Source organism: Trematomus bernacchii, unplaced genomic scaffold (genome assembly GCF_902827165.1).
Source record: "Trematomus bernacchii unplaced genomic scaffold, fTreBer1.1, whole genome shotgun sequence".
Lineage (NCBI taxonomy): Eukaryota > Metazoa > Chordata > Actinopteri > Perciformes > Nototheniidae > Trematomus > Trematomus bernacchii.
This window is the reverse complement of record NW_022988098.1, coordinates 1,773,553-1,798,164: the sequence shown is the minus strand read 5'-3', so window position 1 is coordinate 1,798,164 and position 24,612 is coordinate 1,773,553. Positions and strand designations below refer to the sequence as shown.

The window sequence follows — 24,612 nt, the reverse complement described above, 5'->3', positions numbered from 1 at the left end:
ACCTTGAAGCAACAATGGTTAAAGTATGTTTTAACAACCTGTTGTGATATTTGTCTAAACAATATTTCAACAGCACTCATTATTCGCAAAAGAAAATAAGATATGTGTTGCTTTCCAAGCCTTCCTACATGTCTGCCCATGCACTCATTGCTGGTCTCTGGAGTCTTCAACATGCTGCTAACTTGACAGCTGTAAGAACTAATAATAGACCAATTCCCTGTTTGTAGTTCATAATTATATGTTTACGCCTATAACGTTATTTTTGGAAGTTGGCTTTAAATACAGGCCTATGGTAGATGTTGCCAACATGGCGATTTTGGAGCTAGTGCTACTTGGGCTGGTTTTTTAGGTTGGATCATTTTTTCAAACTAGCTCAGTCTTGCTGGCTTCTCAATCTGACCGACGAAAGCTTTATGGGTAGAGTATCAACAAGCCTGTAATACAGAAACAAGTTTGCCACGGCTGAAAAAGGTTTCACTAGCGGAGGAGGTGAGAGCAGCAGCATGAGAGAGCTTTCCTGAATTGGTGTCGGTGGCACTCAGACCTGCCAAAAGAAAAATGGTCTAAAGAAAAAGTAACATCAAGAATGGTGTGCAGAGTGTGCCAGGTCAAATGTGGGCTTTTAGGGTTCCCCAAACTGCTTCTAAGTTGGTGTACCGGGTACTGATTTTTAGTATCTCATTATTACTGAGAGGTTTTCTGCTGATGAGTTTCCACTGCTACTTTAATCATTACATGAAGACTAATGTACACTGTACCATGAACGGCGCAGTGCCTCACAACTGTCTAGTTTTCTGTGTTTGAACAAAAGTGCCCAAGGTAAGCTCCAAATGTGGGATTTTTATGTATTTTCCTGTCTTCTTATTATCAAAAGTTAAGAACAACATTGCTCAGAGTTCTGTGAAAGTCCACATTTTGAACACACACCGTTTTAATGAATTTTAACCCTACACATCAGAGCATTATTCAAAAATAAGTGAGTCATTTCTTGAACTCTGGCTGGCACACAGAGATATCATTTGTGAGTATTATTTTCTACCAGTGTGGAGTTAGCTAATAAATGTAAAGTCAGACAGATGTGTGTGGGAGTGTGTGTGCTAGGGTCATGTCTGCTAAATGAAGGTGTCCTCTGGTTTGGTCCTTTGTGGGGCGAGGGTCAGCGCGACAGACAACTCAGCACCTGTCACCGGCCCAGTCCCGCTCATCAGTCACCACCTCCATATGCTGCCCATTAAAATCAGACGTGTGGGCCCCAGGCTGGCAGAGTCCATCACCTAGTGGCCCCGACCACATCTGTTGACAAAGCTTTAAACACATGCAGCACGGAGAAGGGGAAAGGACAGTCGGCAGGGGAAGGAAAGCAGCAAGAAACTGTGGCTACAATGAGAATTTACTTTGTTGGAGACTTAGGTAAACTGGCTTTTGATCAATGTGTCTTTTCAACTTACTATACTATGACTTCCATGATAGTTTTCCAAATACTATACTATGTTTTTTTAACAATTTATTCGACATACTATACCATGACTTTTTTTTCGATATACTGTACTATGATATTTTTTTCATTTCTTTACATACATTATTACTATTTACCATTTGTTTTAATATAGTAAAGTCTGACTTTTTCGAAATACAATAACATATAATATATATATATATTTTAAATAACATACAGAGAGCCACTTTCACCAAGCTGAACAACTTAAAGGTAGGGTAGGTAAGAATGGAGAAACCGTGGAGTGCGCTAGAATTTGAAAGTACGCAGCCGAAAAAAATCTGCCCCTTCCTTCAGACTTCCTTACAGAGCCCCTCCTCCAACACACACATGACCAATTTTCATTTCATTTCAAACCTTTATTTATCCAGATTGTCCCTTGAGATCATAGATCTCTTTTTCAAGGGAGACCTGCAGCAATTAGGTTCCACATGAAACATAAAACAACATAAAACAATAGAGGATATCATACAACATATTTACAAGCTACATTTACATACTTATCAACATTTACAAATACCCAATGAGCATTTCATTTAGATTTGCTTTAAAAACATTCAGAGGAATACAATTGCTCAGTTTCAATTTTAGCTGTAGACTGTTCCAAGCAAGTGGCGCTGCGCACATAAAAGCTGTCTTACCTAAGACAGTCCTTGCTCTTGGCACATCTAACAATAGTACATCATGCGATGAGGCCAATGAGGGCACGAGATAAGTTTGTGCACAGATGGAAGGCTGACAGGCAGGTAGGCCATCCAGTTATTTTAGCCAGGCCGGCTCAGATGATTGGTCGTGCTTTTTACAGTACTACGGCTTCCACAGATGAAATATTTGTATGTATTTATTGTAAAAGCATTTAATATATTCATTGCTATCGGGATGTTAAGAGCATTCCATGGAATATAACAACAAGTGTTTCTGAAGTGAATGACCTACCCCACCTTTAAGCAAGTTGCAGATCTGGGGTGACATCTTGCCAAAAGTGAAGTCAAAACATCTCTAACACTTGCTTTTCTATTTCTGTTGGATTAGAAAGTGCTTTAATTCATATAAACCAAATTGTTGAAGATTTGCAAAGCTTATGACGAAACAGCATTGGCCTATGTGTTGCCCCGGAGAGCCCGGGCCCAATTGGACCCCTGAGTATCTCAATATTATCTGACCTTCCTCCCTTGACTGAAGCACTTAGCCCCAAGCCTTAAAAAGTTAGTACAAAAGCAGTAAAATGTTAAATGATGGTGACTACTTTAACAGAGATTGATAGGTTCTAGTTTACATGAAAGCAGAATGCTCCATGTGGGATCAATGTAACTGTTTTTAAAAGGGTTTTGTTTAACAATAAAGGCAAAATGTTGCCCTCACAGACAACATTTTCTTTTCTTGGTTTTTATATAATAAATAACACCAGACTACCTTACAGTATTTATAATATCGTTCCCCGAGATGTCGGCTTTCCCCCAAAATTAAATGTAGGTGAATGGGAAATTGATTGTTGTGTTTACAGCATTGAAATATTACAGCACTCAGTTGGGTTTTTTCCGGAACTATGTTTCCCATTATTCATAGACCTCACTAAGCAGGGCTACTTTACCATACAGTCCTCACAATAACTATATTTTTAGATGTTAACTGCTGTATGCAACACAAAACAATTTTCCAACCACACAATTTGATTCCCTCAAATACAATTTTGTCCACAGTATGAATTTTTATATTGCAATTTTCTTGGCTTTGCCCACGATTTTCTGTCTTAAACTTAATATGATTACTGTTGTTGTTGCTGCCTGGTGTATGTTTACAGATTATTGATTATGCAACTACTGCTGTACTTCTGCTGCTGTGTCAATATGCTTTTATAAAGTTCCTCTTGTCTCATCTTACATCACTTTATTCCTCTTTGAAACATGGTGACAACATAATGTTTGGAGTTTCCAGAGTAGTGATGCCATTGTCACCAGAAAGACCGTTTGTGGGCAAATGAAACCAAAACTATCTGTCGATTCTGTTGGAGGTAGGTAGGGAAACGCTATTGTATCCTAAAGTGAACCAAGCCTTTAACTGCTTTATTCAAGGCAACAACACTAATTCTCAATTGTAGAGTATAAAAGAAGCTTGTAAGTAGTTTAACCTGAATTAGACCTTTACTGGAGAATGGCCAGTAGCCAGAGTAAGGCCTTGCATATAAGTGTGGCCTGAAAGACAGAGAGATGAAATGAGGGCGTGTGAGTTCAAAGTGGATGAGAAATCCACTCCCTCTACAAACGACAGTGCTGAATGTTGATGTAGGTGTGTGTGCATGCATGTGTATTTTGATGTGAGTCAGTGGGCTTTAGTGCATGCAGGATTGTAAGCCTAATGTGCCCGTGTTTGTGTCTGTGTGAAAATGCAAAAGAGTGTGCGAGCCCACTTGAGTGACTGTGTAAAAGAAATGCAGAGGGCATTCTCTTCAAACGGATAGTATTCAAAGAGCAGGGAGTTTCAAAAGGAGACAGCACTGAGGGCAGTCGGGTTTGAACTGTGTTTGTGCAAAGCAGTCTGCCTTTAAAAAAAAATGAAATTCAATACGTTTTCTTGGAGGAGGAGAGAATATTAGGAGAAATAAAGAGAAAGCATTGGAGCCAGACAGAAAGGGAGAAAGGGAGTTTACTAACCGACCAGAGAGGAATAAGAGAGAGGAAGGAGTCGTGGACTGGAAGGCAAGAAGAAGAAAGTCAGGGGGAGACGGAAAGAGAGAAAGAGCAGGACACATAGAGGGAGAACATTGGCCCGGGGCGCTGCTACGTGCCTTCTTTCTCCCCTTTCTTCAGGAGACTCAGAGGGGAGGAAAGAAAAAGAGAGGAGACGAGAAAGAACAAAAACCCACTTTCCACCCGTACCTATGGGAGCTCTGAGGCCGGCGGTGCCCCATATAGCCGCACCCACCTGACCTCTGCACTGCTGGAGTGATGGCTGGTGAATTACCATGTCAGTGGCCCAGTGCCCTGTCATGCCAGCTCCCTAACACACACATAATAAACACACTCCATCACCCGTTCAGCCCAACCACACCGCCCAAAGAGAGCATATTAATTATAGATGTACGTTAAATTACTTTCATTACCTCCCCTGCTCAGTAGAAGAGACAGAGACAGGCATGATGGATGGAAAGGGGTTCGCTATACCTCCAAGTACTAAACGCCCCCTCTTTTAATTTCTCTAACCCTTTTCGCTGCCCTTTCATTCTTTATTTTCGCATGAACTTCTCTTGATTTTGTGCTTATCTTTCACTTTGTCTCTCTACACTCACAAAAACCCATTATTTAAGTATTTTTTTTGTCACATGAAGAAGATAGTGGGAGAAAATTGGGTAGTAGGTAAAGTGGGGGTGTCTAACCTTTTTCGACAGCATGAAAATGGATTATGATTTCAGGAGAGGCCTGAGAAGTAGAAATAATCTTCTTCTAGTTACTGCTTTTCTCTGTCTTGAGGATTTGACAGCTAGCCTGACTCGGTGTTACGGTGAAAACATTCACCAGCACCTCGAAAGCTCACTAAGGTCGGCTATGCCATTATTAAAAGTGTGTTTAATACGTTATAAAAAACATCATAAAAGAGTAAAAGTATAGTATATTATTCATTTAAAAAAGATACAAATATTATAGATTTGATTGGACCTATTGAAACAAGTCATTAATCTGCACATTGAAACGAGTCATTTGATTGGCCTATTGAAATAAGCACCTTAATTAGCCCATTGAATGGAGCAATTTGATTGGCCCATTAAAAGGAGTTATTTGATAAGCCCATTACCAGGTGTCATTTGATTGGCCTATAGAGACGAGTCTTAAGATTGGCGGCTTACATCTAGCGATCCGATTGGCATATGAAAAAAATTGTTGCAGTCACATTTAAGTATGTCAGAAAAAGTTGAAAACATTTCATACCTAAGTATGACATAAAAGATAGTCCTACCATCCTCGCCTTTGCATATTAGTTAACTTAAAAAAAATGTGGAATTGACAAACAAAGCCATAATGTAAAAATACACAGTTCAGACGCCATTGTGCAGATGGGCTGATTATGAATAATTAATGATGTGTCACATAACAGAATTAAAGGTAGGGTAGGTAAGTTTGAGAAACTGGCTCGAGATCGCTAGAATTTGAAAATACACAACCGGAGAAAATCTGCCCCTTCCTTACAGAGCCCCTCCTCCAACACACACGAACGCGCACATGACCAATGAGGGCACGAGATAAGTTTGTGCCCAGATGGAAAGCTGACAGGCAGGTAGGCCATCCAGTTATTTTAGCCGGGCCGGCTAAAATGATTGGTCGTGCTTTTTACAGTACTACGGCTTCCACAGATGACATTTTTTTATGGATTTTTTGTCAAAGCACTTAAGATATTCATTGCTATCGGGATGTTAAGAGCATTCCATGGAATATAACAAAAAGTGTATCTCGAGCCGGTTTCTCAAACTTACCTACCCTACCTTTAACTGTACCTTTGAATAGTTATACATGAAGAAGGTTCAAAGTGTTCTTTATGTTCATGCAAAGATTTGGAGCCTAATAAAAGAAACTTATTATTTGTGAAAAACAAATATCACCTTCTGCAGAGGAACACGTTGTGACATTTCAGAAGACGCTTGATGAAACGATGTAAGCCCTCTTTGATGAACTTCTTCACAGATGTTAATACAGACTCTCCAATGGGAATCACATTAGACCGGACATGTACACCTCACCTACTAATGAAGACGAGGCAAAGGTGGAAATAACACATCTCTAGTGTTAGCTAGCATTATCCCTCAGTGTATTCCCTGAACAAATAACAAAGCATCTGTACTTCAAAACCAAAGGCCAGTGTGTGTGAGTGTGTGTACTATTCCTTTCTCACTGTGTTCTGTAAGTTTGATCTCAGGTTGACGAGGGAAGCTTTACATTGGTAGCCCGTGCTTGCTCAACACCGAGGGCCTATCTAATCTCCGCCGCGCTGAAACATCACATTCAATTTCTTCTGTTGATAGATGCCGGTGCTCTTTGAGCCCTCTGGGAGCACATTCTTTCCTTCCCGCTTGTCCCACTCCGCGCTTGTGGAAAACCTCTCCAGATTCATCAGGTCAGCCACCTATTGTAAACAACTGAGATCTGATTCTCACAGATCCAAAGGTCAGGAGATGGGGCCGATAACCAACATCCAGACACCAGGCGCTTGTCCGCTCTCGCTACATTTATGAAGGCAGATGGTGATGAAGTCAAAATGTTTGGCGCACACAGGCGGGTTGATTTCCTGAGGAGATAGTTATTATAACGCACTCCCAAGTTTGCCACTAGTTTAACAGAGGCTGACAGTTAACTGATGGCTGTCAATTAGCCTTAACACATGGTGATAAACTCTAATGGTAGTCTTCATGAGTAAGAAATGGGATCACAGCTTCTCTTCCAGTTAATGAACCCACCTTTTTTAATTTGCAGACATGGATATCAATTAGTGTGATCCAAGCTATTTTCAAATTCAATTAAATGTTGCCACAATGTCATCAACCATCCTAATGTCTTTAGCAAGGCAATGGAACTCAAAATGCAAGGGTTTCCAAAGCTAAAATGGAGTTGTCCTCCCTAAGGTGAGATGTGATTTGTGTTTATTGACAGCATAACACCGCAGCAAGTATGTCTAAACTAAAAAGCAAACTACCTAAAGGCATGTTATTCACAATTATTTATATATTCTTTCTCCAAGCAATGCCACCTAACTCTACAAGACTCTGGAGACCCCAGTCTTTTTTTCTACCATTTAGCATGGAGGACAACAGTCATGAAGTTCATAGAGAACACACATTGCAGGGGGGGGGGGGCTGTAGAGGAGGGTCAGCAGGCCAGAGGGGAACAGGAGGGGAGAGGAAAATATAATAATGATTAACAGATTTCCGGTCACAGCGCCCATCGCCTTCTCTCTGGGGTACCTTTCCACCTTGTCATGTCCAAAGACCTTGCCTCACACTCAGCAATGGGATGGGACATCGCACCAATGTGTGTGTGTGTGTGTGTGTGTTGCACGTGCATTACTAATTTATTGGCCCACTGATTTGCTGATGTGTGTGGGGCTCAGTTCGGAGCACCAGGCTGGAACACCCGGCCCCGCTTCATTAGGTGCTCACGCCCTTAAGCTGCTGACATTTCCAAACTTGTTCCCCAGTATTCTAATTGTCGTGAAAAATTGGACACGGCCACCAACATTGAGAAGCTGCGTGGTAGATCTTGATGTTGACGACATTTCTCTCATGTCTGGGTGTCATTTACCTTGTTGCTTGGATGTGAAATGTAACAATTCTACAGTAAGTGATGCAAGAAATGAGACTGGACTATGTGTTGTCCTCATTTGCAGAACAAAACCATCGCCCACAACAAATAGGTCTGACTTTACTGGGGCAAGCCACATTTCTGATATGACAAAATAAATTATATGAATAAAATGGAAGACATGTGTTTTAATTTAACAAAGTAGTGTTATCCATATTATCCATGGTACATCGTTTAACACATGTGCGAATAAGACGTCAGTAGTCACAGCTCTAATAATCAAACTAATAATTCAAATTTAAAGTGGACCTATCATGCTATATTTGAATAATATAGTGTAGGACCATACCTATATAAGGCATATTTATACTTTTTTTTTTTCAAAATACCAAACAGATCATGCATTTTAGCCATGCCTCATTTTGCTCAATTTGACAATTTCTAGCTCTGGGCAGATTCAGTGAGAACAGCACCACCTACAGGCCTGGCATATGTACTACAGCGTCTCCAGCGCTTTCAAACGGCAATGGCCGTGGCTGTCTCCTCCTGATTGGTGGAGTTGGCTCAATAGCCGTAGCGCCACCGTCCTGACATCAGGACAGTGTTCAAATCTGGATCAGTTTTTATCAGATCCGTTGCAGCCCCTTTTTTAGAGATTTGGGTATGGAGGAAAATAGAGAGGGTTGTATTTTCTGACACTTGGTGAGTTCCCTGGAACACCGGGGACACATATTCATGTATAAAAGACGTACAAAAGTGCATTTTGCATGATAGGTCCCCTTTAAATGAATTCTAAACAACACAAATCTAAAAGCTAAAAATGAAAACTCCACATTATCTAAATGTAGGATTATCTTAAAACACACACACACTCTTTGTCAGTCACTCATTCACTTAATGCAAACACACACAGCATCAGATCAATTAACAGTGCGCAGAAATCCATTCTCGCCCAAAAAAACAAATGTCACTTCTAAATGTCAACAGAAAATGATTACAGAACACACATCGTAGATTATAATATGTTACAGCATCAACATTCAAATTAAATAAATGCTCACAGCTATTTAAAGACAGTATTATTTACTTTAGAGAATCATTTTAAGTCAATATAAACTTCAGGTTCTGTTACAGGTTGTGTTCCAAGACACACTTTAAATATGTCAATGTCTTTGCTGGCAGCTACAGTATTTAATGAGTTCAACCAATTGTCAGTTTCGTTATGTAAACACTGCAAGTGCAAAATATCTTGTGATAGTCTCCTGAGATTAAGTGCATTAACGCAAGAACAATTACAAATTCATAAGACTCTAATGAACAATATCACAAGAGTGACAAAACACAAAGTGTGTGTTGATAATTATGGGAGAGAAAGGTGTTCAGAGTGCAAACATTCACTTCCAGATATCAAGGATGTGTGCATTCTCTGAAACTGCGTGGATTTCGTACCAAAACACCCATGGTCCCCACACAAGAAAGCCTATGACTTCTGCAGTCACCATGTAGCTGACACTTGTTTAATTTAAATATCTCAGCAACATTTAAAGTGATTGCTCTGGAATTTAGTACAGACACGGATGTTCCCCTAAAAGATTAATCAAAACAACTCAGAAGAAAAGTGAAAGCGTCCCCAGACACCATCAGCCGGTCAAAATGTTAAAAGGAAATGAAAGAAATACTACAAATGAAGTAAAACAAATAATTGCAAGACTAATGGCATACCCATCAGTGTCAGCACACACCTCTGTGCTGACATACCGCTTAACAGAGTCAAAAGCATGACTATAGGCTCTCACTGTTGTTGCTTGTTAAATGACTGAACTTGTGTGCACCTGTTCATTTCATTTGGTCGCAAATTAAAATGCGACAAAATGAAATGAAAACAGACTTTGTGAATAAGTCATGGTGTACATGAAGTGTTACTTATGCAACACAAACTTCCACAGAAAACACTTATGGCGGCCGAGGAGAACCTAAGAGCAATTCTCCAAACTTCCAGGTTGGACTGGCGTGCGTTTAATTGCGTCACCTTCACCTGCAAGCTTTAAAAAGCACCCGACTGGAGAGTTACATTTGACTCCCAATTAATGTGGTGTTTCTGCACTTTTCTCCGGCTGTGGTTCTCTCTGGACTCCGTTTGCCTCTTTAGCCTCGGGCTCACTTCGTTCCATCTCTGCCTCGGGGGTGTGTTTCATCTCCACCTCTAAGGCGCTCACATGCTCCTGGCTCTCTACGTTTAATTGGTTCTGCTCTCCATCCTTTCCTGGCTTCTCTTTCTCCAGCATGTGATAGTTGTAGATGTTCATGATGAAGAGGAAGAGCCCGCCGGTCAAGATCACTGTGCCACACATGAAGAAAAGGTACTTGTAGTCACCGAAGATGTCCACCAGTAAGCCTGTGTGGAGAAAGATAGAAGCGTGATAAGAATATTTCATCAAACAAGTGTCAGTTTTGCCCATGTTATGCCTCACTATGTCTAAACAAAAAAACACTTGGAATAGTTGAACACCATGGAAAACAAAACACAAATATGTCACGGAATAGGATCTTCATTCGGCCACTTTACAAGTTTGAAGGTGAGGAACAAGACTAAACTCTGATTTGGCTTCTGTGAGTGTGAGTGTGTGTGTGTGTGTGTGTGTGTGTGTGTGTGTGTGTGTGTGCGCAAGTGAGAGTGAGCCAATTTGAGGAGAGCCATGTCGGATATGACAGAGGGCCATTACCCCCTCACTGGCTCTCCCTGCGTCTCCGGGAAGGCAATTTGGACGGCCGCTACCGAAACGAATCAGAAGAGAAGCCCATTCTCAGAGCCATAAATATCGAGCAGAAAAGTGACAAATGTAGTTTAGATCAGATTTAGGCCTCCAGGTTTTCAGAGTCTCAACCGCACTCGTACCCCCCCGCCTCGAGACGTGGGTCCATGGTTGACTGGCGCTATCTTGACAGTATGTCTATCTGTCCATATGTTACAATACCTAATTCATACCATTTTAGATCGTATATCTGAATCATCTTAAAGGAATATTTATTTAACGTTATGCAAAATGATCTAACAAAAGTTCAATGACTTCAGTATAAGGAAGATATATCTCTTACTCGGCATCAGCATTATTCAATTAGGAAAAAAAGACATTCTTTGTACTTGATATACATTATCACCAAACTAAATACCATCTTCACAACAACAATGATATAATGGTGTGTGCTTGTCCTGTGCAGTGCTACACTAGGAGGGGTCACTTTGTTTTTGGACGTGCATCACCTGATTGATAGCACTCATCTGGCACGTGTACGACAATGACCATCACCCTCATTAAGGCAGCCCTTGATTGGCTGAGGGGTAATTAAGTCCATCTGGCATAGTTACCTCTTTCTCTTTTTAATGCATTCACAGCTTAATTATGGCCCAGGTACAGGACTTCAATGAGAGTTTGAACTGAGCGTCATTAAACACCCAAAGCAAGAGACTAATTACACCCACTTACCTCACTTCCTCCTAATTGGATTGACCCGGAGGTTTTGGGGGTGCAGTAACAAGCAGAATAGTTAGGGGAGACATAACGATTGTGCCCTCTGGAGGAGAGCGTTAGACGTGCAGGGAGGCGCTTATTTACCCTATTAAATGAGACTGGGGAGGCCTACACATTTTCACCTCATTAAAACTCAGGGTGGAGGCAAAGGAGCAGCGTTAATGTGTACAGCTGATGAAGTCACGCGCAGATACATCCTCAGTGTACTTACTCAGAGAACTCTGTTGAAAGTTGACACATTGATTGATGAACAAGCTGAGTGGTAAATAAAAGCTAAATACATTTTGATAGCTAGTTTATTCTGTGTCCAACTGTTTCTAAAGCAGTTTCAACTTACTCTATACTAGCGTTATCGTTGAGAGAGATACTTTTATTCTATTGAAACTGCTAACACACATACTTCCAAAACTGTATGTTAACATTTTAGAGATACACTGCATGTGGTTAGTGTAATTGCTAGCAAAATGTGAAGGTGGTGTTGGAAACTTTGGTATTGTTTTGGTTTGTTATCTTGCTCTATTGTTATACATAATGATCCGTAATGATACAAACCATCTTGAATTAATTGTCCTAAACTTCTTATTGAAATGAATTGATCCCAAACTGATTAACCAAAGGAAGAAAGTGTTGTACAGCTTTTTCAGCTAAAAGTGTGTTTGTACTCTATAAATAACTTGACCAGGTCCTGCCCCTCTCAATTGTTTCACTGTAGATAAGTCTGAAGGTTTTTTTTTTGTTCAACATCTTCTAAAAGTCTGCAACTGGGAAAAATGGCAGGCTTCTATCAAAATGGTTATAGTGCAACATTCAATAATTACCTTTTTCTTGTAAATATAACTGCAATTGTTCAATGACTAATTTAACTGTCATGTAAAAAAATCATGAATCTTTCAGGCTTTAAACAGATCCCTAAAAGAGCCTCACTTTGCTCGTAACTTTAAAAATGCATTGACACTGCGTGGTGCTACTACTTTTTGTGCAGTTTGTTACAAAACATGGACCTAACATCTTTAAGATTATTTCACAACAACGTAGTGACCTCGGCAGAAAGCATTTATACATTTGAATGCAAGAAGAATTGTGTTTCTGCGTTTCACTCTGGCAGCTGTTGCAGGCACTGAAGACAAAAGCAAGACTTCAATTCAAAGAGTTTTTGTTCCATTTTTGAAAAATTGTCACTAAAACTATTTTCTCTGAAACTCCTTTTTCAAAACCAGTTACTGTCATTATGTGCCATGAAGAGTGCTGGCTTCAAAAGTACACTAATCTTGAAAATGGCAATGAAGCAGAGAGGGTGAACAATATCCCTCTGATTACACAGTTATTTACACCATGAAGGGAGCGGTCCCACACTTCAGTCCAAAGCTCTATCAGAGACAAACCAACGCTGGAGATAAAGACAGCAGAGGAAAAATGACTGTCTTGTTTGTTGCCGTCCTGGTAAGCAAACACAGTTCAGCTTGGGTTGATGCTTAACAAAACAAATAAGGTAAGGGAGTCCCTCTTTTATGATCAATATTATATTTATTAAAATATATATAAATGATCCATTGAAGACTAAAGGGTCCATCTTGTGACAGCCAATGATCTTTCCAAGTTATGGTGGTGTGGAGACTTTCACTTTTATATCAAACACTAAATATTCTCATAACTTTATTTTGAAAAGGATCACATGGCTACAGTTTGGCATCTTTTTGGTTTTTTCAAAGATTCAAGAGAGAGGCTTTATTGTTAGAATTATTGACAGTAGTTTTAAATATCCTATATGTAATATCAATCAGTGATAATCCTGCTCTGTTTTAGAGAAATGACGCTCGAGCAGACAGAGCTCAAATGCAACACAATGGACACCCAGTGACTGAGATAGGGATGGGAGAAGACAGCTGAAATTCAGTGTACTGAGTTTTGTCTTATGTTTGTGTACAGTTTGTGAACATTATTCTCTTCTCTTGGCCCTTTATTTGCAGAAAGCATCAGTGTAAGGCAATCCAAAGTGAGTTTAAAGTGGACCTATCATGCTATATTTGAATAACATAGTATAGGACCATACCTATATAAGGCATATTTATACTTTTTTTTTTTCAAAATACCAAACAGATCATGCATTTTAGCCATGCCTCATTTTGCTCAATTTGACATTTTTTAGCTCTGTTTTTGCAAGGGCAGATTCAGTGAGAACAGCACCATCTACTGGCCTGGCATATGTACTACAGCGTCTCCAGCGCTTTCGAACGGCAATGGCCGTGGCTGTCTCCTCCTGATTGGTGGAGTTGGCCCAATAGCCGTAGCGCCACCGTCCTGACGTCAGGACAGTGTTCAAATCTGGATCAGTTTTTATCAGATCCGTTGCAGCCCCTTTTTTAGAGATTTGGGTATGGAGGAAAATAGAGAGGGTTGTGTTTTCTGACACTTGGTGAGTTCCCTGGAACACCGGGGACACATATTCATGTATAAAAGACGTACAAAAGTGCATTTTGCATGATAGGTCCCCTTTAAAGTAAGTATTTAAGCTTTTCAAACTTTGCAATCCAGACGTGTTTTTCAAAGAGGTTTTGATTTTTCAGTGAGTCAGTAGGATTCGGTCATGTGTTTGAATGGATAGTGCATGTTGAGTGTGTTACCTGCAGCAGGCGGTCCCAGTAGCATGGGGAAGCACTCGATGATGGTGACCAGTCCAACAGCACTGGGGAAGCGTTCATTTCCCATCAGGTCCATCAGGCATTCGAATATCAGGGCAAAAACCATGCCGAACCCAACGCCAAAAAAGACAGCGTAGGTCGCCAGGAAGGTGTAGGAGTAGCTTTTGAACACGGTAATCATTGGGCACAGTAAGTGGACCGTGCCGGTGAAAACCAAGGCGAAGCTGAAGAAGTACTGGATCCTGGGCCTGACCCTCTTGCTGCTGGCTATCAGGCCGGTGGCAGGCCTAACAAACATGTCCACAAAGCCCATGATAGTGAGCAGATAGGCTGCGGAGAATTCATCTACCCCTTGGTCTATAGCATAGGCTGATAGGAATACAATTGGTGCATAAGCGCCGAAGATGAACATTATGCTCCCAATGAGGTAAATGACGAAGCCTCTATCCTTGAAGAAGGTCAAATCCAAGAAGCTCTTAGCACTCTTCATACAGCTTTCTTTTAGTTTGGTGTTGGACTCATTTGGCTTGTCCTCCACCTTCTTCTGTGGTGCACAGTTGGATGTCTTACAAGACGCAATGACAGGCCTCATCAGGGCCCCAGCGACACAACAATTGAGCATCAGACCCCCGAGGATAAGGAAACTTCCTCTCCAGCCATATGTGTACAGTAAATATTGGTTTAGAGGGGCCAGGAGACACAGAAACACGGGACTCCCGGCCATGGCTAGTCCGTTAGCTAACGGCCGCTTGACCAGGAAATACTTGCTGATGATGGTGAGAGAGGCATTGAGGTTTAAGGAGAGTCCGCAGCCTGTGTGGAGAGAGATTGAAAAGTAAGAAAACCATCCTGAACCTAAACTCCAAAGGGTACTCTAAATTAAATCAAGACTGATTCTGCTTGGTGCTCATTAAGGTTCCATCTCACTTCACTTCGGCTAGATAAAATCTCATTACAGAAAGCTGGAATTATTGCAGAAATAATTTCTCCATTTAAGTAGAAATAAATTAGAGAGCCTGGGTAATACATTCCCTCGCTTGCCTCTTTACCCAAAAACTCAATTTAATAGCACCTTATTTTCCATGAACATGAAGAGCTACAGGTAGATTGTTAAGGGTGCTATATTCTCCCTCTCCAAATGTCAATCTAATCATCTTCTCTGGTCTCACGATGAAGCACAAGGAAAAAGGGCTTTTGTGTTCTTGTGAATTTATCAAAGTGTGTCCAAACAGATCATTCATAAAAACATGTATAGAGTAGACTAGCTTTCTAATATACAAATAAATCATGATTTTACAATACTCTTTTAGATTTTATGAAGGAATACATTATTATTTAGGCTGACTTTATTTAATTTACAACAGTTCACCTTTTATCAGTAAATGTTAAGAAGATACTCATCATCATTTTTAATTAAGAATGTGTGGAGGGAAGCTGAAAACAAATTAAATGAAGGAAGATTAAGATAAATGAGTAAAATGGATGAAACCTTATAAATGAAAAGTTTCAAAACTCATTTACAAACTTTGATTACAAATGGTAGATATACATATGTTAACTTCTGACCGTTTGGTTTTCATTTAGTCTTGTTAAAAAGGAATACTCCACCCTGTTCCACCTTATCTTGGTGTGTTTACTGGTGGGGCAGATTATCATCACATGGTGTAAAGTCCATCAGCCAGCCAGAGCCCCCCGAGCAGCCTCTAATCAACGGTGTTTCTATTTCCGCCTGTTTTCTCACAATCCTCTTCACTGCTAACTTCACTAGCTACAGTACAATTTCAAAACATTCATCTGCTACTTAGTAATATATATCTACTATCTAATATATATCATTCCAATAACTTTTATATAGACTCGTACTGCACTATTCCACATGCTCACTTTATTTTAGAACTATTTTTCTTTTTGTATTACTTTTACTATCTGTATTATTATTATGTTGCATTGTTGGAGAAGCCTGTGACATAAGATTTTCAACGACATAATTACTCTGTAGCTATGTCAGTTTGACAATAAAGAACCTTGAACCTACAGTAGCTACACTAACCAACCAATATGACTCCCTAGTGAAGGGATCCACCACCATCTCTTCAAATGCAAAAGGTGCAGAGGGGAAACAAATATGAATTCAATTAAAATAAAAAATCTGGGCAAGGAGCTTTATGTATCTGACTCAAATCTTGAGTTGTATAACAAATCTTGAGCTGTATAAATCTGACTCAAATCTTCTCACGGTCTGTGTTTTTTTTAACGCTGCTACAGTGTTGCACTAATGTACATTCTCAAAGATATTAAAGTGACTGTTATTTTTGTATATATTGATTGTTGTGCTTTTATTTAGGTCTTAATGTGTGCATATGTATAAATGTGTCTTTGATTGTGTATATATAGGTATATACATATTTTTATATATATTTGTTTTTGTATTCGGGATTGTGGGAAACAGTATTTCGATCTCTCTGTCTATACACACAAACGGAAAGATTGACAATAAAGTTGACTTTGACTATATGTGTGTATTTGAGTCTGCACGTGTGTAAGCATATGTCTGCACGTCTGCTAGGTGTGCCCGGGCGCAGGGGAGCAGAGCCGGGCACACACACACGCCCTCGGGCCCCGCACTTGGCCCAGGCACTTGCTGGGCCTATTAATCCTTCACGGCAGTCCTTGGCAGGGTAATGAGGCTCGCAGGGTGGCAGGGAGACCCCATGTGACGGCCGTGATGGGAGCCTACGGGAGAGTACAAAGGGCCACGGAAGACCATGCTCTCTGGGATCAGGGATGCTTCTGTCTTAATTACCTTCCTGGTCCCCTAGGTGCTCTTACAGCACCTCGGGAGCCAGAGCCGATGCCCTGGGCCTCCGACCATCAGCAGGGGAAGCAGATCTGGCAAACCAGAGCGTCTGGAAGGATATGAAAGATGCAGACTTTCTCTAACCTAGGAGCTGCTTAACCCGGGCTAATGGGAATAGTAAGCTATGGGGTAAAAAAATCCATATTGGGGCGGCTGGGGCTCAGCAGATGGTTGTCCTATAAATCGGAAAATGTATGGTTTGATCCCTAGTGTCATTGGGTGTTTGCACCTGGTATGGCAGGCCCTGCCTTCGAATAGGGGCTGCAGAATAACATGAGTTTTCAAGCAGTTGGACTACCTATGTTGTAAATGTATTATGTTTTCAATTTACACACAGCATCTATTGCACGGCTGTCCGTCTTGGGAGAGGGGTCCCTCCTCTGTTGCTAGGTTTCTTCAATTGTTCCCCATTAACTGTGGGATTTCTTTGGAATTTTTCCTTGTCTGAATTGAGGGTCCAAGGACAGAGGGTGTCGTATTCATATTCTGTACCACCTGTAAAGTCCACTGGGACAAATGTAAAATGTGTGATATTGGGCTATATAAATAAACTTTGATTGATTGATTGAATCTTAAGCTTTTCAGGACACAGGACGTTGTAATACATACAAATAAATCCAAGCACTATACCTCCAATGATGCCAATGCAAAGGTAGAGGTAAACCATGGAGTTCCCAAAAGAAGCGGTTACCATAGATACCCCACACATCAATCCACCCGCCATGACTATTGGTCGGCTTCCAAAGCGAGTCACCAACATGCTGCTCACCGGTCCTGCAAGGAGAAAGGCAAAGAGAGAGATTCAGAATGATCGTGTTACACTTTAAAGTGAGTAGCTAGTTAGTGGTTAAATTAAGGGCTGCTTTTGATCAAGGGTTTACACAGCAGTTCTCCTTCTAGGATTAAAGCAAGGTCAGAAGGACATCAGAGAGGATAATGAAAAACAACCACACTTTTGCGACACATCTTGGCGACTCATTAATATCTCCCCATATGATGTAAAATGCTACACTCTGTGATCAATCAGCAATTAAAAAGCTTTTTATATGCTGTCAGTCTTCCCTGCATTCATAACCTTGCCTGAAAGAGTGACATTGCACCACCAGTCTTTCTGCAGCATGTCATAATGAAAACTTCTTTCTTCTCCTTGCCATAAAAACCAATCATTTGAATATATATTTATTTCACAAGATCTATATAGAAAAATGGGCATAGAATCAATCAAACTGCTAAATGGGCTGCCATGATTATTGAAACCTTAACATGCAGAGGCTTTTGAATGTAGAGGTTCTGTGTGGAGGGTGATTATTGAAAACAAGCCAGTAAGCTGTAAGAGGATTACATGTTGCTGAAGACACCTACTGTCTTCAGCAACATGTTCACCGTGGCTTATGATTGATGACTCACTGCGTAAGGAAACTGTTGTATGTAAATGTATGTAATCTCATACTAAACATGTGTGCTCTGAATTCATTTAAAGAGTGGACATATTAGTTTATCTACATTAAACACAGCTTTGAATGTCAACAACAGAACATAACATCTTGAATGTATTTTCTACTCTTTTCTTTTCCCTCAGTTTTCTGTACATCTTGAGGCTGCTGCAGAACCACTGCTGTTACTACATACCGAGTGTGTTAGCATGTCAACCTGCCTATAAGCTCATTCTGATGTCAACACGCTGCTGGGTAATCAACTGGTGTTTGCCCAAGTACACTGTTCCAAGATATAGGGTTGAAAATAAGGATTTTATTCACTATAAATCAATCTGCTAATTGTTTTCAAATCAATTGTTTGGTCTATAAAAGCTTAAAAGAAATGTGAAATATCACAAAGAATTAACAGTCACAGTCTCCTAGAGTCTGTTCGAACCCTAAAGATATTCAGTTCAATTTAACTTAGTTCACAGAAACCCATTTAATACTCACAATTTACAGACTGGAACCAGAAAATAAGTGGCTTTGACTGACAAACAACTTACTGTAAATACATTTTAAAATAGTTGCAGGTATTTTTTCCTAAACTAATGAACTAATGAAGTTAGTACTGAAATTCTTTAGCCACTTTCATGCATGAACACCGGGGTCAGATTAGTCACAGCTGAGTCCCAATGGAGAGATAGTTTTTGTCTTTCCTTGAACCACTTCTTGCTGAATTGTCCTCAAAACTGTACCTGCTGTACCACTTTCACTCCACCACATGAAATAAAAATATCCATCCTGCTGTTTATACAGTTAACCAGCAGCCCTTGGGGTCAAAGATAGATCATCTCTCCCACTGTAGCTGTGTCACAATAGGGCGTCTCCTGCACTGCCACCATTTCTACTTCCATTATAACTTTATCATTCTGACTTCTTGAGTCAGAGGTTCTCAGAGAAGGCCGTCATGTCTCTCCCATGGGACCCTGGAGTCAGACCCAAGTGTGCTGAACCTTCCTCTGATATATTCCCCCTGTCTCTCTCCTCCACTGGGTGACATTGCTGAAGCCTTGCCAAGGACAATATGATAAAGCCCTTTGCCTGAGCCACAGTGGAGAGGAATATTTCACCAGTTAGGCCTCTCTGAGCTGAGTGCAGGTGAGCCACACACCCAGTTCGTGCTGTAACCTTGAAAGCAGCTAGTTATTCAAGGGAATCTTCCACGAGACCTCTAATTATTTTAATTGTATGTAATCTAATGAGTTTTCCAAGTATTCCAGTTTTAGCTTGAGGGAACAAAAAACAAATACGATACCAACATGAACTTATAAAGCTGTGGTTGTGTTATGCCAAGTATAAAAACACAACAATCCCATTACGATGTAATTTACCAATAATTAAGCTTGTGCCTTTATATATACACAGTCTATGGCAGGGGTGTCAAACTCAAATACACAGTGGGCCAAAATTAAAAAATGGGTACTAGTCGAGGGCCGGACTGGTTCAATGTTTATTGCAAAACTTATTGAAATGAACTTATTGCACATATTAAACCTGGAACTAACAAAGCTTAAATTATTGCCTATAAAAACAACATTAAACATTAAATATTCAGTTGCATTCATTTCTTATGGCTCTATCTGCAGCATTTCTTATGATTACATTTTTCCACAGGCCAACAACAGCTTCAAAAAAACAATTTCCCTCATAAAAAAAAACAAACATGCCCTGTTGTCGCAAGAAAAAAAGTGCAGAAGGAAACATCCATTGAGCTCAGTTTGCTGCTGTGATGCTAGTTCAAGCCAGATACTTGGCATCTCATCTTGGGTGCAAGGTCATCAATGTTTGGGCTCAGGCTCTGAGCTGAGGAGATCCTCAGGATTGAGTGAAGGTGTGCGTGCAATATACCGGCGGGCCAGATCTAATAGTAATTACAAATTATCCTGCGGGCCGAAATTAAATCCACCAAGGGCCTAATTTGGCCCCCGGGCCTTGAGTTTGACACATGTGGTCTATGGTTTGCACATGTTACATTTGCCAATGCATCCCCAAGCCTGCATGTGCACGTGTGTTGGCACCCCCATATTGCAAATGCAGAGAAGTGTTGTGTTGTTGGCTGCGTTTAGTGGTATGTCTGAAGGGATCACAAGATATGGTCTCATCTCAGCAAAACTCTTTCTAGTTAAGTCTTAAAGTTGAAGACTTCTCATAAATGACTCAAAGTAACCTGTCAGTGGCAGAAAGTTAAATTTGAGTCAGGTGAGCAACACATGCAAACATCATTCTTCTTATTAGGCAGCCTAACACTATTTGAGTGGGTGGAGTTAGTCATGTGAAGACAATTTATACATTATCTATCAGGTCCAAATTACTATACAGCACAACTGTTGTTATACTTGTAGACATGATGGCCCAATACCGAAATGATTTGCTGTAAAACTGGTATTTACTCTGTAGACGCTGGCCCTTAACCCATTGTGGTGTGTTCAAGTGCAACTTTGAAGAGATGTGAGGCATTTAAGGAGTTTGATCAGAAGACGATTATCAGAGGTATATCGTGGAGGTGAACTTGGTGTGTAAGAGCGCTGAGAGCACACGATACAATACAAAGAGACCTAGACAGAAAAACAAATGCTCAGAATTCTAACCCGCAGGACAAAGATGTTCTCAACTCATGTTAAGATGATTGATTTAGAGGTGTTGGCTGCAGAACCAATGATGGCTTGAAGGTACATGAACTTTAACAGAGTTCAAAACCTCTCTGCGGCAACTCTGGGTTTTAAGTTATTGTATTTAAAGTACCATGGAGTTTTTGAGAGATATATATATATATATATATATATATAGTGTCTATATCTGGTGATATAAGGTTATTTCAGGTGCACATATCACGTATATGTGAGCCAAATTTAATTTTTTAAAGCAGTACAACTATATACAGTACATATATACACAGTATATATTGATAAATATATATCGAGACATGTTTGAGGTGCTTTACTTTGTCCATCAGAGAGAACTATTATCAATAAAAAAATTGTCCTAGTCAGTTAATATCATGGTCACAATTTTTTTTTTTTTAAGTTTTGCATATGTAGTGTAGTGTATTCTTTTTGGAGATTGATTCTTTCCTTTTTTGTTTACATTTTTTAATTAAAAAAAATCTCCTGAAAGATGAGCAGTATCAACATTTATCCCAATCGAAAAAAGAAGACTACATTGTTTGTAATAAGGTGAAACATATTTTAAACCGTGCTCACCACAAGATGAACTGTACGTCCTACTGATGTATAAGAAAACACAACAACAATGTGGTCTACATTTTTAGATAATAACACTGATCATTACAAATGCCGTAGCATAAATGAAGATACTGCACTGAGTCAATTAAAAGACAGGTAGTCTGCATTGTACCTCACCAAAACACATTGTGTGTGTATGGTTTTGTTGTAAGAAACAAGTCGGATTGAGTCAACTCACCGCCTGCATACATGGCAGCTAGCATGATGGAGGAAATCCATGCTATTTCACTGGAGCTGGCCCCTAAATTCTCCTGTATCTCTTTGTAGAAAATGGATAGCACTTTGGGAGTGGAGTATGCAAATCCTATGGAAATGTGAGCCCCGACAACAACCATCCAGCCCCAACCTCCATCCAGGGGTTTGCGGCCCAACTCATCTGCTGGAGCAGGGGACATGTTCCTGTTCAAGGAGAGGAAAACACACATGAAGTGTTTATTATTAAAACAACAAAATATAAGCTGTATCCTGAAAAAAAAGTAGAATATTTGAATGCAGAATTGATCCCTTTGCCTTAACTATTCACTCTGCAAACACAACTGTGTTGCCGAATTTCAAAATAAAAGACCGGCTTGATGGCAAATAAACAGCAAGCATGTGACAGTGTGTATAAAGTTCCAAACAATACATACTAAACACATTAACTAACAATATAGGCATATGACAAGTACATTTAGGTGACTGTGAAACGTTTTTTTACATAAATGTGAAAACGCCGGTCATTCATGATCATTTACTTACTGCGCCTTTAAATGATAATGTTTAGTAAATTCTCCCTTAATGGCGAATACAGAGCTAGCATGTGACAGTGTGCAAAATAATGAGTGTCACAACGTTGACAAAAGAGTAACTTAAGTCTGTTAAAAGCAGTTTAAAACTGAAGTTTTCAGTCGTGTGTGTCTAGTGCTGAAACAGGCAAACATCCTAAGTTACGTCAGATATTTGACTGAATTCACAAAATTAATATATAACAAATAATTTAAGCGAGAGACGCTACGTTACCCCTTTGTCCTCCTAACGAGCTTTTCCTCCAAAAACAGTACAACTGTAACACAACAAGGTGTCAAGGCAAACACAAAATATAAGTTTCCAATCAAAGAAAGTATCGTGAGTAGTAGTCGTACAGGAGGAAATACTCACACACGTGGACAATGAGCGAAATCAGCGATAACACGTCACTGCTGCTTTAAACTTATGACTTTTAAAGAACTAAACACAGACACGCGAATACACATGTTTAAAATATGTTACCTTTGAATGAGCGTCTCGTTTTCAACAGCTTTCTTTATACATCCATGGTTTCAACCTCCTCCTGCCTTATTTGAAGTGTCGTCACGTGTTACACTGATGGCCCGGGGGCTTCCTCGCAGTTTTGACTAGTTAGTAGCTTTGACTCCTCTGCATGTCCTCAATCATAAAGGTCACACTGCTGTGTCTGACCTTGTTACAGCATCTTTGTCTATATAGTTTACAGTGTGGAGACTCTAGTTCTCACATAACACATCTCTAGTTGTGACTTGGGTTAGACAAAAACAATTGTGTGCAAAAGAAGAAAATAGGGGCGAGAAAAAAGGAACACATTTCACTTTTAATAGTTTTATTTTCAAATTATGTGCAATGTGAATTTCACAGTTGAGCTCAACCACCACTATAACCCCGAACCCGGAAACATACAAACCAGCAAAGAAAAAGCATGAGCACAATGGCATAGCACCCTTAAGTGATGCGTGTAATGACCAAAATTAGCTATGTAGAACTTTTGAACACAGAAAGCAGTTTTTAGCTTGTTGTATTACATGACTGGTGTTTGAAAACGTGACGTAACACTCAGTGGAGTTACGCGATCTGTAATGCTTAGTTTCGGTGAGATGTTACAAAGAAATACTACTGTATTACTGAGGGGAGGAAATCAAAATGCATCACTCGTGCGGGTTATCGTTTTTTTCTCAATAGAGCAGGATTACTCTACTATAACTAAATAGGTAAACACATAAAGAAAGAAAAAAAAACAGCCACTGAAGACAACAAAAAGAAAAAATCACATCTATTTTTTTTCAAGTTATAAAAGAAAACTAAAGAGAAGTTTTAAAAAACTGTGCAAGTACAGCAAACCTATAGTACAGTATATTACACATAACAAAAACATTTAAATACAGTACTGTGTATCAGTAGAAATCCTGAGAGTTCTCCGTTTCTGGTTCTCAAATGGCTGTCTGTAGACATGTGGATGTGGCTGTTTAAAATGAGCTCCAAGTCAGTCAAAACCGTGGATCTTCTCTTGGAGAAGTCATATCCTCAAGTCCTTAACGAGTGTGACTCTTCTGGTCTTAATTTCCATGTAAATCTCTTAGATTGCTATGTGATTATTCAAACATTTTTCGTGATAGAGGGGTTCTTTTTCGCTAAGATAAAATACAGGAGAAATGTGTAGTGCAAAGATGACAGGAACCTGCATGAGGAAATTGACGGCACTGAAAAATGTCACACTTTCACAGGGAACGCCACTCAGTGGTGGTATTAATTCTTCTATACAAAGATTGTCAAAAAAAAAAAAAAAAGCAGCACCAACAATTTTGTGTCCTCGGTGTGATGGTGTTTGAAGACGGATTCATGGCTGTTGGATGAATTAGCACACGACCCGAGAGCAACCCTCGCTTTTTCATAGTCTGCTTGTTCGGGAGGGTGCTCCAGAGAGTCTGCAGTGAAGGACCGCTGAAGTGGAGAGTGATTCAGTGCAATGCTGAGTAAGACTGTTGAGATATTCTTCATCACAAGGAGCAGTTTTTGATACTGTTCCCCCCTCTTTTTTTTTTTCAAGCCACAGGCACATTGGCATCCGAAATAATCTGCACTAAATGACACATCACTTCACCTGCAACAGCCACACAATCATTTGAACTACTGTGATTTTCACGAGCAGAGACAAGCACACAAAACAATTAATGCACTTTTACTAAGGTAATATAATATAGCCTAAGCACAGTTCCATGACTTATTGCTACCACACAATTATTTTCAATGTCCAGATCAACTATAACAAGACCTCAAATGCTTGTTTTGGCATTTAAGAGGAAGGCTCTTTTAACCTTT

The 24,612-nt window shown here is 39.9% G+C and overlaps 1 protein-coding gene across 2 annotated transcripts; it reads right to left on the bottom strand.

Annotated features, from left to right (window-relative positions):
* Positions 1-8,845: 8,845 nt before the first annotated feature.
* On the bottom strand, positions 8,846-22,909 carry LOC117475400 (monocarboxylate transporter 2-like). Of its 2 annotated transcripts, none has more exons than XM_034121547.1 (5): positions 22,774-22,909; positions 21,704-21,924; positions 17,436-17,579; positions 13,931-14,761; positions 8,846-10,174 (listed from the first exon to the last, which is right to left on the bottom strand). In XM_034121547.1, exons 2-5 carry the CDS (start codon positions 21,918-21,920, stop codon positions 9,864-9,866), a joined length of 1,503 nt encoding a protein of 500 aa, XP_033977438.1. In that variant the 5' UTR covers positions 21,921-21,924; positions 22,774-22,909; the 3' UTR covers positions 8,846-9,863. The 2 variants fall into 2 exon arrangements, with proteins under 2 accessions (XP_033977438.1, XP_033977440.1); XM_034121549.1 differs by lacking the exon at positions 22,774-22,909 and adding an exon at positions 22,525-22,568.
* Positions 22,910-24,612: the final 1,703 nt, after the last annotated feature.